Source organism: Mastigoproctus giganteus, chromosome 13, assembly GCF_048544385.1.
Source record: "Mastigoproctus giganteus isolate SK-2022 chromosome 13, ASM4854438v1, whole genome shotgun sequence".
In the NCBI taxonomy this organism is placed as follows: Eukaryota; Metazoa; Arthropoda; class Arachnida; order Uropygi; family Thelyphonidae; genus Mastigoproctus; species Mastigoproctus giganteus.
Window position 1 is genome coordinate 44,930,888 of NC_143587.1, and position 19,000 is coordinate 44,949,887.

At 38.7% G+C, this 19,000-nt stretch overlaps 1 protein-coding gene across 1 annotated transcript in view; it reads left to right on the forward strand.

Moving 5' to 3' along the window:
- Nucleotides 1-11,083: 11,083 nt before the first annotated feature.
- LOC150076002 (endothelin-converting enzyme 1-like) overlaps nucleotides 11,084-19,000 on the forward strand; it is a 160,797-nt gene continuing 152,880 nt past the window's right edge. The window contains exon 1 of the mRNA XM_090388028.1: nucleotides 11,084-12,066. Within this exon, the coding sequence (XP_090244154.1) occupies nucleotides 11,341-12,066 (726 nt within the window). The 5' untranslated portion in view covers nucleotides 11,084-11,340. The remainder of the gene's footprint in view (nucleotides 12,067-19,000) is intronic.

Here is a 19,000-nt window from a genome sequence, read left to right on the forward strand (position 1 = left end):
CAATTTGCAGAACTTAAGCTTTTCTTCATAAGAGCACCCCCCCCCTTTGTTCCCTTCACCAGTCTTGTTGCCCTTTCTATACTCGTTCTAGCAACTCTACATCCTAAAATGAGGCCTCCAGACCTGTATACAGTACACAAGGTGTGGCCTGACCATTGCCTTATACAAGGGAATACCTCATCACCTCCTTATCCCTGCTCGCAAAATTCCTGTATATCATTGACAAGACACAATGAACTACCCTTGCAGCCTGTCTGCACTGTCAGAAAACTTCATATTTGAATGCACAATTACCCTCAGGTCTTTTTCATTCTCCACTTCTCTCAGTTTAGTACCACACGATACTTTAATTTGTACTTGAAGGAGAGAGTGTCAATGCTTGTCCTTCGTACAGGTGCTTCAAAGCCTATTGAAGCGTACTTCCAGGATGAGGCTGCAATTTCGAGAGAAAGGGCACTGGTTCTTGTTGCACGACAATGACTGCCCGTTTTGCACTTATGAAGATATTTCTAGCGTAACGTGGTACAGATCAACCACCCTAAATAAAACCATTTTTTGAACCTTTTCATTTTGTGTTCATTTTTTTGCACCAGTTTAGGAACTTTATTGCCTTGTATATGTTTATTTTCCACGTTCTTTAAGTTGAGGTCATTTTGTACCAGATTTGAAGGGAAAAATGTGGTAGCCCTATGATTAAAGGCCGCTTGAGTCGGTGTTGTTGTTAGCCAATCTCAGCCGGATGAAGTAGGCTTTTTTCCGTGAGTTGTTCCGAATTTTTCACCTCGCCCAACATGCGAATGCATGTGAACACAGGTGTAGAGGGAAATAGACAGAACACAATCTAGATGCTACTGGACCATATAAATAAAAATAACAATAACAGAACATCTACTCAAAAATCTTTAAAAATAGGACTAGCGGGGAAACCCAACACAACAGCTATTTTTGTGTTAGAGAAACATTTTTTATTCAATGTTCTATACAAAGCCTCTTTTTTTCTGTTCAGAAGGTTCATCTCATTGCAAGACAATAAAATATAGATCAGCATATTTATACAACTTGTTCGGAATATGTAAATAAAGAAAGCTCCCTTGCTATTGCATTTATTTATTTATTAAATTTGATGAACAACAAATAATGAATTTGTTGATTTTCTGGTTTGCAACTTGAGCTTATTAGTATGTTTATTAAAATTTTATTGTCCTTATTTGTTTCCAAATTTTTTCCTTAGAGATTCTCTCGACATACTTAGGATGGATAAAATCCATGCAGTTCTATATTTCATTCGATCAGTTCTACATGTTTCTTGTCATCCATGATTAAATAAAAATAACTAATTAATTTACAAAATAACATTACTTAGTATTACTATAATTTGGTATTGATATTAATAGAGTCAAACGATGCAAGCTTATATGGCATGGCTACAAAAAAAAAAAAAAGAAGAGGAAGCTCTTCCTATATTATCGGTTCATATCCTTTAATAGTTTGTCTAAGTCTTTTTCTAATTTATTCAGACTACTCACTTCTACCACACCAGATGGAAATTTCTTCTAAAATTCAACTACCCACTGGCTGAAGGCAAACTTGCTCGCAACTGGCCTGCAACCATAATTCCAAAGCCTTCGTGGGTAGCACATTTGGTAAAATCGCCATCCTCCCACCACTGGGTGGAAAAGATCTGAGTTTGAGTCCCACCGATGACGTGACGAATTTTTATGGCCTTTTTCACAACGTGGGTGAGTTAGTCGGTCTCAGGCGTGGGTAACATGGTTTTTCTCCCAGAAACTCTGGTTTTTCGTACAGCAAACAGAAAATCGACCTCAGAGCACGCAATTTACAGACAATATATACGAAACAATATGGCCTTAGTTGCCGATGCTGCTAAATCCTACTACAACAACAACATCCTCAATTTGAATTTATGCCCCGTCGTGTGTATTCTGAGGAAGAATTCCATTAGCATTGAGTTTACTCAATCCGTTCAAGGCCTTAAAACACCGCAGTCATCTCGCAGGTGTCTCCAGACAATTTGCAGAACTGAAGCCTTTCCTGGTAAGAACACCCTTTATTTCTTATCACTAGTCTTGTTGCTCTTCTCTGCACCCATTCTTCCTAAAATTTGGCTTCCGGACCTGTATGCAGTATTCAAAATGTGACCTAACAGAATTGCCTGACAAAACAAGATGATCACTTCCTTATCCCTGCTGGCAAAATTCCTGTATATATCATTGGCAGAACCCTGTGAGCTGTCTTGACAACAAGTCTGCACTGCTTAGAGAACTTCATATCTGACTGCACAACTGTTTTTCATTTTCACTACCCTGAGTGTAGTGCTGTACACACAGTTTGGTCGTTAATATGAGATTACAGCTGTGCCTATGCAGCTTTGCATTTGTCAACATTAAACTTCAGTTACCACTTCTCAGCCATCTGCCCAATTTTTCTAGATCTTGTTGCAGTAGCATACCCTGATTACTGTTATTAACCGCCCTGCAATCTTTCATATCATCTGTAAACTTAAATATATAAAGGATATTTATTAATGATAAAGCATTCGTCAATATCAATAAATATTGAGGGCAACAATGTACCCAGCAGTAAATAGCTAGAGACTCACCTAATAACATCAGTCCAAGAAGAGCAGTCTCTCACTTAACCATCACTTTATCCAAAGAAGTAACTTGTCCCTAATGCCACTCTTCTCCAATTTGTACAGTGATCTATTATGCAGAACACTCACTTACTTGTCTCTAATGCCATTCTTCTGTAATTACGTTACCATTGTTCTCCCCTCCCCTTTGTGAAGTGAGGATACATTCGTAAATATCCAATGCACAGGGATCTCCCCTGAATATAAGAGTCCTCTCATAATTATGGCTAAAGGTTTGCTTACCTCCTTTGTTGCTCCCTTAATATAATTGGATGGTTGAATCTATCCAGTTAGCTTCAACAATCTCAAAGGGTGGATGAATCTATCCAATTAGCTTCAACAATCGCAAAGGCTGGATGGATATATCCAGTTAGCTCCAACAATCTCTCTTCCATTAAGAGTGTAACTAAATTTAATACCACTTCCCTAACTATATTGAATCTCTCTTCCACTTTCCTCTCCATTATAAAAAATCATTTAGCTGTCTGTTAGAATTTGATTAACTTCTGATATTTCCGTCCCTAAATTACTTACTACAATAGTACAATAATATCATGTGCTTTAGACGTGAAATGCATCAGTATGACGTCTGCCGTTGTCGTGGCACAAGCCGAGTGGTCAGGAGCGAGAGTGCAATAGCAAGCGCTATTTGAGTGGACCGAGGTTCAAGCCCGTGACTGCTAAATACGATTCATGATTGTATTGATGATTTATTGTAAGCTCCTCTGACCTGGTGGTCGAGCTGGAGTTTACACAAGAACATATTGTTGCAAATGCATTCTGAATTCGTTGTTTCAGTTCATCAACAGATGCCATACGGTGTTCCCCAACCTTAGTTTGACATAGCCGCCACAGGGCATTATCACAAGTGGTCAGGTCGCACTGCACGCTGGTCACAGAAGTGTTGCCGAAGACGTGCCAATACAATGGTTAAGGAAAATTTGGTTGTGATAATTTCGAACTGCAGATGCATGATGCGCAGGTGTCCCATCCTTCTGAAAATAAATTTCATGGGCTATTCCATGTCTCTCTCTCAAGTTCTGGTATGGAAAAAACCAAACTATTATATTAGGGTCACCCTGTAATTTCTTAGATATATACCCGTATTTGTGTCTGTAAATTGCGTGTGTTCTCTGGTCGATTTTCCTGTTTTGCTGGATGAAAACCCCCCAGTTTCTAGGGGGGGGAAACCTTGCTATCTGCGCCTGAGACCGACTAGCTCAGCCACGGAGTGGTAAAAGCCCATTGAAGTTCCTTGCGTCATTGACAGGATTGGATCTTTTCCATCCGCTGTGTGGAGGACAGTAACGATACCACTGTGCTACCGCGCAGACAGTTCTGGTATGAAGTAATTTTCAATCATATTCAGATATGAATGCTGGTTGAACGGCCCATCAAAAAAGTGAGGATCAATGAGGTGGTGGGCAAATAATGCCGCCCAAACCATAACATGCGGTGGATGGTCTTGTACCTCTTTTACATAATGTGGATTGGAATCACTCCAAAAATGGAGATAAATTGAGGTAAACAGCACACTCATCATTAAACATTACCTTTAATTTTTTTAGGAATGGTATCAAAATTCTGCATAAATCTGTCATAAGCCGTCAGTCTCCTTTCGTGACCTGCATCTGATTATTCCCAAATGACAGTTTATATGATTTTATTATGCGATATAATTGATGGTTACGAAACACCCAAACAGATGCTTGAATATTTTGAATTTCCAGATGTCGAATTTAAGGCCGTCTGCTGCGTTTGGCATTCAGTACACTTCCAATTTGAAACCTTCTTTTCCAATGATGAAGATTCGATTTGGACAGCGCTGACTTTACAAATCTCTCTTCGAGGTCTTCTTGCACCTGTTTTACTTAAATAGGTAGTATCTAAAGTGATTTCCGTGATTACTAGTCAAGGAAAAGGGAAGAACTTCGATTGAAAGCGAGGAGACTATAGTGGCTTGAAATATTTCTTAGGCTATTAACTGGAGAGATAACTAAAATTTAGTAGCTTTTTTTTTTTTTTTTTCCTCATTTATTTGTGAGATGCAGAAAAAGTGCGCTCCCTTGCATCATTTAATCGTTATAATACTAATGCTAATTTATGTCCCTTCGAGATAAAAAAAAAAAGTGTCACATTAGGGTAACCCAAGAACTAACTTATATGGTAATGTGTATTATGTTCATAAATTGCGTGTGTTCTCTGGTGGATTTGTCTTTTTGGCTCTGACGACAAAATCTTGTCCCCTGCCGAAATCATGACATGATTTCGGCAGGGGAGAAGAAACCTTGCTATTTACGCCGCCTATTGATTAACTCGGCCACAGAGTAAAAAAGACTAAGACCAGCACTAACATTCGCAATACGAACTTTGATGACTTTGTTAATGATTTGGCTAACAGAAAAAGCCGAAGAAGGAAATAATTTGAGTTTAAAAATTAGTTTGTAGAATTTTATTGTTGAAAAAAATCATTGAACTATAATTTTTCTGGTTCCTACTTTCCTGGTAGGCCTTGGGCACAGTGATTAAAGGAAAACACGGCCCTAAAAAAAAAAGGTAAACTTCAGCCATTTACAGTCCACTGCAGGATGGATTGCCTCCTCAATTTCTTGTTGAGGAAAATGGATCATAATCTGCCACGCTGGTCCAGTATGGGTTGGTAGAGCTACCGTATTTAGCAGTCAGGGTCTTGAACCCAGATCTACCCAAAGAGCGTGTGCTGCTGCACTCCCGCTCCTGACGACTCGGTTACGGAGGCCCAGTGGTTCTCAACAGGTCTGGCCCATCATCTCTTATCATGTCATGACATAGGCGACGATCCAGATTTGCTGTTGGCGTAGCGACGAACATCACGCGGGTGCCTGGAACAGTCTTCTGCTGATTAGGTCTGTGGTAGCAATGATATGTCCACTATTCAATGTTTCTATTCAATAAACACCACACACTGTTCCTGGTAGGGCATGGGCTTGCCCCACTGCCTCATGGTAGTCTTCTTCTATCGATCACCTTTCTTCTGTTTTCCTACCCCTCAGTCTTCTGCCGCCCATCCCAACACTTTCTCCATACACAGTGTATTGCCCCACGAATCCAATCCAATTCCTGCCTGACCTTTTAGAATCCCAGAATTTATCATTTTAGCGTACAACCCGTCTAGCATTTCTAATAACTACTTACTAAAAAATCCACCCTGACCGTTTTATCTTATCTTTATTTTATTTTATATAGTTCCTAGCCACCAAAATCTCAGGAAAATAGGTGACAGAACCTGCCAGAGTAATATATTGTCAACTGGTACACCTGGCTAGCCTCCCCGAGGCGGAGTAAGGAAGCTTATTAGCCGCCGGGCCTCACTAGGGGGCCCGGTGGCTAATAAGCCAGACGAACGATGGGCACAGCGTACGACACAACACATTAGCATTAGTAGAGGCATATGATGCAAGAAAGCAAGCTTATGTAGCATCAGCCAAAAGAAAAAAAAAAAAAAACACGCTCCCATTTCACCCCTCCGTTCGTTCCAAGTACCTGTGCAGCTCAGCCTTAAATTTATTTAGGCTATCGACTTCCACAACAAAGGATAGAAGTCTGTTACACCAACCAACCACCTGCTGGCTAAAGGCAAACTTCTGCACAACAATCCTACATCAGTCTTTTCTCAATTTGAATTAATCCCCTCTGAAATGATTATTCTGAGCAAGTGGAAGAATTCCATCAGCATTGAGCATACTCAAACCATTCAAGGCTTTATACACCTCAATCAATCAGATCATCTCGCAGGTGCCTAGTCTACAGACACTGTAATTTGCAAAATTAAGCCTTTCTTCGTAAGAGCAACCCTTTGTTCCCTTCACTAATCTTGTTGCCCTTCTCTGTACTCGTACCAGCAGCTCTACATCCTTCTCGAAATGAGGCCTCCAGACCTGGATACAGTACTCAAGGTGTGGCCTGACTATCCCGTATATAAGGGGATAATCACCTCCTTATCCCTGCTAGAAAAAATCCTGTATATCATTGACAAGACACCACGAGCTACTCTTGCAGACCGTCTGCACTTCTCAGAAAACTTCATATCTGCCTGCACAATTACCCCCACGTCCTTTTCATTTTCTACCACTATCAGTGTAGTACCACAGAGTTGATACGTTACTGTGGGGTTGCTGCTTCCCATATGTAGTACTTTACATTTGTCAATGTTAAACTTCATTTGCCACCTCTCAGCCCATCTGCTCAATCTTTCCAGATCCTGTTGCAGCAGCATAGTGTCAGTAGTGTCCTTGACAACCCTGCCAACCTTTGTATCGTCTGCAAACTTGGACATTAAGCTTGATATACCATCATCAATATCATTTATAAATACAGAAAACAATAATGGACCCAACACTGAGCCCTGAGGGACTCCACTAATAACATTAGTCCACGATGAGCAGTGTCCATTGATTACCACTTTCTGTCTTCTCCCCCTCAACCACCCCTTTATCCATAGCAGCAATTTGCCTCCAATGCCACACTGCTCCAATTTGTGCAGCAGTCTTCCATGGGCAACAATATCAAAAGATTTTCTAAGATCCAAATATATGATATCAAGTTCCAGTTCCTTTGTGACTACATCATAGTATCCAATCAAATTGGTCAATCAAGACTTTCCCTTAAAAAAGCCATGCTGTTTCCGAGCTATAACTGAAGTCTCGTCTAGATGATCCTGCAGTATTTTAACTAGTGCCTCCATTAATCTTTAATTTTCCTGAAACAGAAGTTAAACTGGCAGGTCTATAATTTATTGTGTTGCCCTTTGATCCTCCTTTTTGAATTGGGGTCACATTTGCACATCTCCAGTCCATGGGTATATCCCCTGAGTCCAAAGAAGCTCTCATAATTATGGCTAAGGGTTTGCTTACTTCCTCTTCTGCCTCCTTTAATATAACTGGATAGATACCCACCCCAGGTGCCTTTCTTAAGTTTATATTCAACAATTTCTCCTCCACTTTCCTCTCAGTTATTACAAAATCATCCAGCTCACTGCCAGAGTTTAACTCACCTCTAGTATTCCCCTCCCTGAATAACTACTCATGGGTGAATGTAGAGGCAAAATACTCATTTAGTTTGTTAGCCACCTGAGCAGGATCATCAGCAGTTGGACCATCAATATCAAGTGGAACAATCTGATTCATCTCTTTCCTTCTAGAATTTATATAGGTAAAGAACTCTGTGTTGTTTTTCTTTGCATCCTTTGTCAAGGATTTCTCACGATCTGCCTTTACTTGCCTAATCTCTTCTGTGACCTAGTTACTGACCAGCTTATATCTATCATAGGATTCCATGTCATCCATTAATTTTTATGTATCCCATGCATTTTTCTTCTCTGCCACATGTCTCATTAGTTCATCTGACATCCACGTAGGCCTAAACCTTGAACAATATTCCTTAGTTGGTATGTAAAGCCTAGTAGCTTCCAAGATAAATTCTTTGAAAGCATCCCATTTTTGAATTATCTGTTGGTAACATCATTAGTTGGTCCGACCATATAGAATTAATATACTGTCTCAGACCACCGCAGTGACCTTTACGAAAGCAAAAACCCTTTTCTTTACCCCTGATGGTAGTTACCTCTTTGAGTAAATCCCAATTCAGCACAATGTGATCATTGCCACCTCTAGTGGTTCCTTTATCTGCAGATTCTTAATGCATGAAGAATCACTACTATTAATCAGATCAAGAGTATTACTCCCTCTAGTTGCCTCCCGAACATGCTGATGTAGAAAACAATCATCTAATAAATCCACAAAAGCCTTGCTAATGTATGGGTGACCAACCCACAAATTCCAGTCAATATCCGGGAAATTAAAACCCCCCCATTATGAGACTCTCTGATTTACTGGCCCACTCTATTTCCCTTTACAGTTCCTTATTATACTCATCAGAGTCATTAGACCTATAATACACTCCTTCTCTTAATTTCGAACTTCCAGTGCTTGTGTCTCACCAAACTGACTCGACACTGCACTGTCCAGCTATGTCGACTGGCTTCACTTCCTTGGATTTTATGTGTTTCTTAACTAATAGTATAACCCCTCCTCCCTTCCTATATTGTCTAACCTTCCTGTACACATTGTACTCACCAAATTCCAGTTTTGCATTCCTTATATCTGTGTGACACCACATCTCTGATATCCCAACAATATCTGCCTTTGATGTTCTGAGCAATACTTCAAATTCATAAAATTTATTTACCAAACTCCTTGCATTGGTGTACATGCAAGTATACATGCACCTGTTCCTATTCTTAACTATCTTAACACAACCCATGTGTTTACTTGTACCGCAATGACTCCCAGCATGCTCTGAAATACCCTGCATCTTGTTTTCCAGACTGCTGGTCATTCTAATAGCAGCAGTGCAAGAATCACTTTCACCTATGCTAGTGGCTGCTGTTAATCTATTAGTCCTTTTATCCTCTCAAGCCAGCAGTTTTCTCATCCACCTAACACTGCCTCGATAGTATCAGCAAATATTCTTGCACCCTTTCTATTTAAGTGTATCCCATCCCTGTAGAAGTAGTCTATCCTGTTAACAAGTATAGACCAGGCTGAAAAAAATTCTACCCACTTGAGCCTTTCACAATATTTCCAGGGCCGAATTGATCGACAAGACTCTCATCATATACTCCCTCCTATCGTGTCTGGGCAGAATTGCAGACACTTTCAAATTCAACCCTAATTCACGACTTTTCTTCAACAGTGACCTGTACTTGTTAAGTAATTCTTCCGGTCTCCTACTCTTAATATCATTAGTGCCAACGTGTACAACAATATCACCCTTTGTGCCCTTAAAAGATGATATCTGCCCTACAACGTCATCAACCTTTGGCCCTGGCTGACATACCCTGGTTCTGTTCCACCTATCCTTTTTACATAGCATTTCCCGTTTCCCTGACTTGATCCACACACTTTAAATCTCTGGCTTTGACAGCCTGCTGTCCTCGATACAATGTCTGCGCGTGTAGGACAGTGGTATCGTCACCGTCTTTCCCACACCGAGTCGAACTGGGTTAGAATCCCATCTATGACGTGAGGAAATTTAGTGGGCTTTTTTTACTCAGTTGCTGAGTTAGTCGGTCTCTGGCGTGGATAACAAGGTTTTTTCGTCCAGAAAACAGGCAAATCGACCAGAGAACACACGCAATTTACAGACAAAATAAATATATGGTAGATAGATGTAATCAATTACAGGAGACCCTGATATCAGAATTTCCTTTTTTTTTTTTTCCCTCGGTACTATGAACATATGCGGAGATGGGAGTCCCCGGTGCCGTTAGACCTGAAAATACTTCATGCCACACCTTATTTTACATCAGAGTACAGTACTATATTTTATGCCATAGTGATATGTCCACTGTTTACATCCAGTGGCCACATCACTGTGGCATAAAATGTAGTACTCTGTATGTGGCGTAAAACGAGATAAGACGTTAAAGATGAAGAAAAACAATTCAGAAATTATTTTATAATTAATTTTAAAAATGTGACCAGAATTGCGAATATTTAAATCAGTTATAAGCTTATAAATTCAAAAGTATAGTTTTTATATAAAAGTTAATGACATTTGGATAATATTTTGTAATACAGTAATTAATTTAGTTTTTATTAAATTTTTTATTTAATAATTATATTTTCCAGCCAGTGCGGGAGGACGGTGATTCTACCAACTGTACTACTGAAAAAAAAAAAAAAAAAAAAAAAATTAAACTGTTATTATTTGTAGGCCACTCGAATAATTCATCAACCGTGCTGTGTGTGTCTTATGTCTGCGTTCCATGGTCGATTGTTTTTTTCCCCATGCCGGGGGAAAAAACTTCGATATCTATGTCTGAGACTGACTAACTCAGCCACAGAGTGAAAAAAGCCCATTAAAGTTACTCGTCACCGACGGTATTCGAACTCTTGCCTTTTCCACCCGGTGTGGGGAAGATGGTGACGATACCACTGTGCTACCGCCCAGGCCCTGTTGTATTACTGCGAAAGCTTACCTACTGGATTACGTATATAACTCTCGTAATTAATAATGGGATTTCTGTATCTGAATTAATAAATGAGTTCGCTGTATTCTGCAACTAATAGTGAGCTCACTCTAGTGTGATTAACAAGCTTACTACCTGAAAACCATCAAAAATTAAGAGTCAGCGTGAGCCAAACCGAACCCATGGCAGCACATCCCAATATGTTGTTTTCCCTCCGTATTACTTTGTAAATAACAATATACGGATTTTTTCCCAAAATTATAGGGTCGTCATGGTTTTCAATATTGCCTTTACTTTCAGTGCTTGTGAGGTATTTAGTTTTCATATATTTTGTGAGTCGTTCAACAAGTTGCTACAACAGCGTTTGCGTTATCTTTCTATTCCCGATTGCTATTGGTGGAAAGTTGGAGGAACTTTAAGTCGTTTTCGTGGTGTCGATGTTTTACTCCTGCGTGTCTTGTGTGTGTGGTTGCTGCTATGAATTTTATCAGGTTACCTGAAAAGTAATTTTAGTCGTATTTTTTCTTCCTTAACATTGTATCCTCAAGTATGCATGTGCTAAACGTCAGGTGAACCATCACAGAGTGGCTTAAATTAGTTTTTACATGAATATAAGGGTGCGACATTTTTAAGGCAGAATTAATAAGATTATCGTGGAAGTGCTCATCACAGAATAATGAATAAACCATCTGAAGGGGAACCGCGGGAACTTGATAAGATCATGGAAAATAATGATGTAGAGAGAAAGAAAGAAGAAAAAGCCATGAGAGAAAGGTTACGTGAAATTCAAAAAAGGATAAGCAGTAATAAATATTGTGTAATTATATTTCTAGAGAGCATACTTTTATTTGTTTTTTTCATTGTAGTAATCGTATTAGCAGTTAGAGTTAATCGTTATAGGTGTTATAAGCAACCTAAAGAATGTTTGTCATCAGAGTGTTTACACACTGCAGCTTCTGTGGTAGCGCGATTAAATACTGAAGATGATCCTTGTACAGATTTTTGGTCATACGCCTGTGGGGGGTGGATCAGCAACAATCCACTGCCAAAAAATCTCGGATCGTTTGGTGTGAAGGATGAATTAAAGCAAAAGATTTATGATCGTGTGCGTAATCTAATTGATCTCGTACCTCGCGATTCCGGTTTGAGTTCACCAAGTTGGAAAGTGAATAAGTTTTATAGATCCTGCATGAAAACTGAAGATATTCAGTTCTCAACATCAGGCTTTAAAAGAATTTTTGATGAAATGGCTGGTTGGTCAGCTCTCAGAGAAGATTGGGAACCGGAACTCTGGGATATCAATGATGCTTTAAAAAAACTCCATGGGGAATATGGTGTTCATCCTTATTTTAGAATATATGTTGAACCAGATGATCTTGATCCAACAAGAAATATTATAAAGGTAAGTTTTCATTTCATAATTTATTTGGTAGAATGTTATGAATCACTGTTTATTTATAGATTATTGGTCACTTAATAGCATTTATTACATTAAATGGTACCATATCATTATACTGTCAATGGTATTCAGGTATAACTCTGCTACGAATAATGTAGAACAACTCTAAAAGTGCTAGAGAAGCATTGTGGATATCAACTTACAGAATTTTCAAAGAGGTTTAATTTTTATCAGCGGCCCCCATCATACTCACATCTTCTATTGTTATCTGTTTGAAATTGTAAAGTCAACTGTTGATAATGGAAGAATAAGGGTGGTACAATAGTCAATAAATGACCAGAAGGCCATGACCCACTTACTAAGAGAGTCCAGCAATCTCTAATCCTGATGGACATCTCTGCAAATAATGATGTTGAAATTTAGTAATTAACCAGTGTGAGTTGGAAGTGAACATTTACTAAAAGATAGTAATTTTTGAATTACAAGTGTTTGTTTGTTGTTATTCTGATCATAACTCTTGGTTATATCCTTGGGTATAATGACATTGAGCTGCTAATTGTTGCATATCATGTCTGTAGAGGAATGTTGCACCTTCACCCCAAATGGTGGAGTTGAAGTGAAGGTGGCCAATAACTGGCTTGAGGATATATACTGATCATAGCTGCCCTGTGACTGCATTGAGGACCTACAAATCCATATCAATCTGATTAGCTTTACTGGCAGGAAGTTTTTACCACTTCTTATTTTCCATCACTTGTAATCATTGAAGTATTATTATTTTTGGAATTGTTATTATTATTAGCCATATGGTGCAAGGAAGCCTGAGACTTATGCTGCACCAGCCAAAAAAAAAAAAATTCTCAAGTTACCCTGAGAGAGAGAGAGAGAGAGAGAGAGAGAGAGAGAGAGAGGAATCACCAAGAAAGAGAAGAATGATGATATCCAGCTCAGGACCCTGGGTTTGCCAAGCCCATACTCACCAGATGTGAACCTTGGGGTAATGTTGTTTCAGTGCTTCAAATTATTTTGAAATAAATACTGCCCTTGTTACTATTTCCAAAGATACTACACCAGTGGCACAAAAACTGCGGTGCTTTGTGTGAGGTGGAGCATGGATATGGCTGCTGGCAAGAAGGTGGACTCTGCTGATTATGTGAGACACAAACAACTTACATAATAGAAAAGATATAAACTTACTCAGTGTTCTCCCCGGGACCTGTCAAATAGGTGCACCGCCCATTCGACAGGTGAATTTAACTAACCACCTGGCTAAAATTTAAGCAATTCTCATGATACCGTATGTTACTGCTCATTGCTCACTGATCTTGATCAATATTAATTTGAACATACTATGCGATCGAGGTCAATACGACAGGAACACATAATGTTAAATTATGCAATTAATTTTTGCTCTGGATTGCCTAAGTCACATTTATAAATAACAGAAAATTTTATAATATTGCAAAGTATTACACTTCCTTACCCGGCTACTTCATAATGCCACCTGGCTTGCAGAATTTTCTGGAGAGAACACTGCTTACTCATCACGCTAATTCCAACAGGTAAGTTGTTGAATTTTTTATTTTTTTTCTAACGTTCTTGGAAGCCAAGGTACAAGCAATCATGCATTGAGTAGACTGTGTACAGACACAAATTTTTAATCGTATCTTTTAAATCTACATACTTTGAAATGTGGAAGGGCAAATTTTGAAGGTAGGCGAGTGTTTTTGTTTGTTGATCACAATATTTTATTATCGAGAACAATAAAACAAATGTTATTTCACTGTAGGGATTTACTAATAGATCTAAGAATGAAAAGGGATCCATGGCCAAAAAAGTTTGTGTGACACTGTACTTTTGATTCTAATATTTATCCTGGAATGGAAATAACCTCCAGATTTTTCACCAATTTATCATATCTCCTGATTCAACAGTTGTTTCTTCTGAACATAAGGGTTGCTATCGATTTATAAACATACCAGTTTGAACCTGTTTATGCTGAAAACATATATTGCTGTCATGTGGCCAAAAAGTCTTTTCCTAGTATTTGAAATCTGTTGATGGGGTTGTTCAAATATGCTTTTGATTGAAATGGCTATTTTTTTTTCCCCATTCTTAACTCTTTGCTGAATGTTATGCAAGGGCTTGTACCAGTAAAACACCCTCTTATTATGCTAACTTCAAATCCCTTACCCAGATGGCCTTCAGGTTAGTAACTGTTAAGGGGAAGTCTTGCCTGACCAATTTGATTGGATACTATGATGCAGTCACAAAAGAACTGGATGCAGGGAATAACTTTGATATTATATACTTGGATCTTAGAAAGGCTTTTGATACTGTTGCACATGGAAGACTGCTGCACAAATTGGAGCAGTGTGGCATTGGAGGCAAATTGCTGCTATGGATAAAGGGGTGGTTGAAGGGGAGAAGACAGAGAGTGGTAATCAATGGACACTGCTCACCGTGGACTAATGTTATTAGTGGAGTCCCTCAGGGTTCAGTATTGGGTCCATTATTGTTTTCTGTATTTATAAATGATATATCAAGCTTAATGTCCAAGTTTGCAGACGATACGAAGGTTGGCAGGATTGTCAAGGACACTACTGACACTATGCTACTGCAACAGGATCTGGAAAGGTTGAGCATATGGGCTGAGAGGTGGCAAATGAAGTTTAACATTGACAAATGTAAAATACTACATATGGGAAACAGCAACCCCAGAGCAACGTATCAACTCTGTGGTACTACACTGACAGTGGTAGAGAATGAAAGGGACTTGGGGATGGTTGTGCAGGCAGATATAAAGTTTTCTGAGCAGTGCAGACAGGCTGCAAGAGTAGCTCATGGTGTATTGTCAATGATATATAGGAATTTTTCTAGCAGGGATAAGGAGGTGATTATTCCCTAGTATAAGGCAATGGTCAGACCACACCTAGAGTACTGTATACAGGTCTGGAGGCCTCATTTCAAGAAGGATGTAGAGATGCTGGAACGAGTACTGAGAAGGGCAACAAGATTAGTGAATGGAACAAAGGGGTGCTCTTACGAAGAAAGGCTTAAGTTTTGCAAATTATAGTGTCTGGAGACTAGGCACCGGCGAGGTGATCTGATAGAGGTGTATAAAGCCTTGAATGGTTTGAGCATGCTCAATGCTGATGGGATTCTTCCTCTTGCTCAGAATAATCACCTGAGAGGGCATAAATTCAAATTGAGAAAAGACAGATGTAGGATAGACGTGAGGAAATTTGCCTTTAGCCAGCGGGTGGTTGGTTGGTGGAATAGACTTCCATCCCTTGTCGTGGAAGTTGATAGCCTAAATAAGTTTAAGGCTCAGCTGGATAGGTATTTCGAACGAACAGAGGGGTGAAGTGGAAGTGGTTATTTTTATTATTTATTTATTTTTTTTTATTTATATATTTTATTTATTTTTTTTTTTTTGGCTGATGCTGCATAAGCTTGCTTTCTTGCATCAAATGCCTCTACTAATGCTAATGCTAACTGTTGTCAAACAAAAGAATCATCTGCACAAAGTGTATATGTTCAAGATTCTCTGATTTTGAAGCGCTGCTTCCTCTCAGCACGACTACACTACTCTGTAGAATAACAGTTATACTGTATGGCAGTATTAAAACTATCTGGAGCTTTTTCCAAAACAATTAATCAAATAACATGTATCCAGGGACTTTAGGATGAAACAAATACTATATTGGGTAATACATCATAATTTCGTCATTTCCAGCCAAGATCTTTGAAATTCTAATGTTCAGTTATCTTCTTAGATACTTCACTCCCAGTATGTCAGGAAGTTTCTTGAATTAATAAGGAAATGATATGCAAGGCTGTAGCATAACAGCCAAACATTACAGTAAATGTGCTATTTTTCTGGACTATGCCTTACTTATTTTAACAAGAGAACTTAACTTGTTAATTTATATGTAACTATGTGACTGTATAAGATGAATAAAAGTAGCAAATTTAAAAAATTACCAGCACAGTTTATTCTTAGTTCTGACGTTATATTATAATAATATCAGAGCATCATTAGATACAACAATTTTGTTATCAAAAAAAAAAATAAATAAAATAAATAAATAAATAAATAAAGATGTTTCCCACCCAACTGTACCAAAATAAAGGTGCCTCCGTAGCCAGGTGGGAAGGAGCAGCAGTGCGTAGCACACGCTTCTTGATTAGACCGGGGTTTGAGCCCGTCACCACCAAATACGGAGGATGCGGAAAGGTCCGGGAATGACCACCGCATATCCCCGGAGCAATATGGCCTTAGTTGCTAATGCTCCTAATAAACAAACAACAACAAACTAACTAAAATTAGGGCTGTGAGCAGCTGAACAAAGAAATAAATCGAAACTCTATTTTAAGTTATCATAGCAGTGGATGTTTTTGGTTTACATGGAGTATAATTTGGAAATGGCATTACATGGTATTAACCATAGATTAATTTTTGAAATGAACCTCTCTTTTTCCTTGTGGATAATGCAAAATTACTTTATTAATTATGTGCTTTCCTCAAATTCCTAAACTTATTACAAAGGTGATGTTTCTGTATCCTTGCCAGATTCAAGTGAAGGCAGATTACGAGAAATCTTTAACCAGTGACTCCATTATTTTCCCCGGAACAGAAGTTAAACTAACTGGTCTGTAATTACCCGTGTCACCCTTAGATCCCCCCTCTATGAATTGAGGATACATTTGCACATCTCTCCAGTCAGTGGGGATTTCCCCTGAGTCCAAGGATTCTCCCATAATTATGGCTAAGGGTTTGCTTACTTCCTTTACCTCCTTTAGTAGAACTGGATAGATTCCATCCGCCCAAGGTGCCTTTCTTATGTTTAACTTCAACAATTTCTCCTCCACTTTGCTCTCAGTTATTACAAAATCAATGAGCATTCTGTGTTACAGTTTGACAAACTTCTGGCATTTTCCTCCCTTAATAACTCCTCATGTGTGAATGTAGATGCAAAATACTCATTTAGATTATCAGCTGTCTGAGCAGGATCATCAACAGTCGAACCATTGATATCAAGTGGACCAATCTGTTTAGTCCCTTCATTCTACAGTTTATGTAAGTAAAGAAGTCCTTGCTGTTTTTCTTAGCATCCTTTATCAAAGATTTCTTATAATCTGCCTGCACTTTCCAAACCTCCTTTATGACTTGATTACAGGCCAGCTTATATCTGCCATAGGCTTCTGTGTCACCTGATAATTTATAAGAATCTCATGCATTTTTCTTCTCTACCATGAGTCTCATTAGTTCATCTATCCTCTATTTAGGCCTAGAACTTAAACAATATTTCTTAATTGGTATGAAAAGCCTATTAGCTTCCACGATTAGTTCCTTGAATTCTTACCACTTCGAATTTGCTGTTGTAATGTCATCAGTTTGTCCCACTGTACAGAATTTAAAAACTGTCTGAGACCACTGAAGTCACCGTTATGGAAGGAAAAACCCTTCCCTTTACCGCTGATGGTAATTATATCTTTAAGTAAATCCCTCATCAGTACAATGTGATCACTGCCACCAAGTGGTTCCTTTATCTGAAAATTCTTTATACAGAATAATCACTGTTGATAACCAGATCAAGAGTATTGTCCTCACTGGTTGCCTCTCGAACATGCTGTTGCAGAAATCAATCATCCAATAAATCCACAAAAGTCTTTCTAGTGTGCGAGTGATCAATCCACAAGTTCCAGTCAATATCTGGAAAGTTAAAATCCCCCATTATTACAAAATCTGATTTACTGGCCCATTCTGTTTCTCTGTACAATTTGTTGTACTTATTAGAGTCATTAGACCTATAACACACTCCTACTCTCATTTTTCTATCCTAGTGCTTATGTCACACCAAACTGACTCAACATTGCACTGTCCACCAATGTCAACTGGATGCACTTCCTTAGATTTTGTTTCTTAACTAATAACGTAACCCCTCCTCCGTTTCTACCCTCTATATCCTTTCTGTACACATTGTGTATCCCAAATTCCAATTCTGCACTGCTTATATCTGTGTGACACCATGTCTCTGATATTTGATGAATTTGAGGTATTTCTCAAAACATCAAAGGCAGATATTGTTGGGATATCAGAGACGTGGTGTCCCACAGATATAAGGAATGCAGAACTGGAATTTGGGGAGTACAATGTGTACAGAAAGTATAGACAGGATAGGAAGGGAGAAAGGGTTATGCTATTAGTTAAGAAACACACAAAATCCAGGGAAGTGAAGCCAATCGACATCGCTGGACAGTGCAGTGTCGAGTCAGTTTTGTGTGACATAAGCATTGGGAGATCAAAATTGAGAGTAGGAGTGTGCTATAGGCCTAATGACTCTGATGAGTATAATAAGAAACTGTACAGGGAAATAGAGTGGGCCAGTAAATCAGAGAGTTTTTATAATGGGGGATTTTAATTTCCCAGATATTGACTGGAATTTGTGGGTTGGTCACTCGAACACTAGCAAGGCTTTTGTAGATTTATTGAATGATTGTTTTCTACATCAGCATGTTTGGGAGGCAACTAGAGGTTGTAATAGTCTTGATCTGATTATCAGTAGTGATTCTTCATGCATTAAGAATCTGCAGATAAAGGAACCACTAGGTGGCAGTGATCACAGTGTGCTGAAGTGAGATTTACTCAAAGAGGTAACTACCATCAGGGGTAAAGGGAAGGATTTTTGCTTTCGTAAAGGCGACTACGATAGGCTGAGACAGTATTTAAATTCTATACAGTGGGACCAACTGGTGATGTTACCAACAGCAAATTCAAAATGGAAAGCATTCAAAGAACTTGTCTTGGAAGCTACTAGGCTTTACATACCAAATAAGAAATATTGTTCAAGGTTTAGGCCTAAATGGATGTCAGATGAACTAATGAGACATATGGCAGAGAAGAAAAATGCATGGAATATATATAAATTAA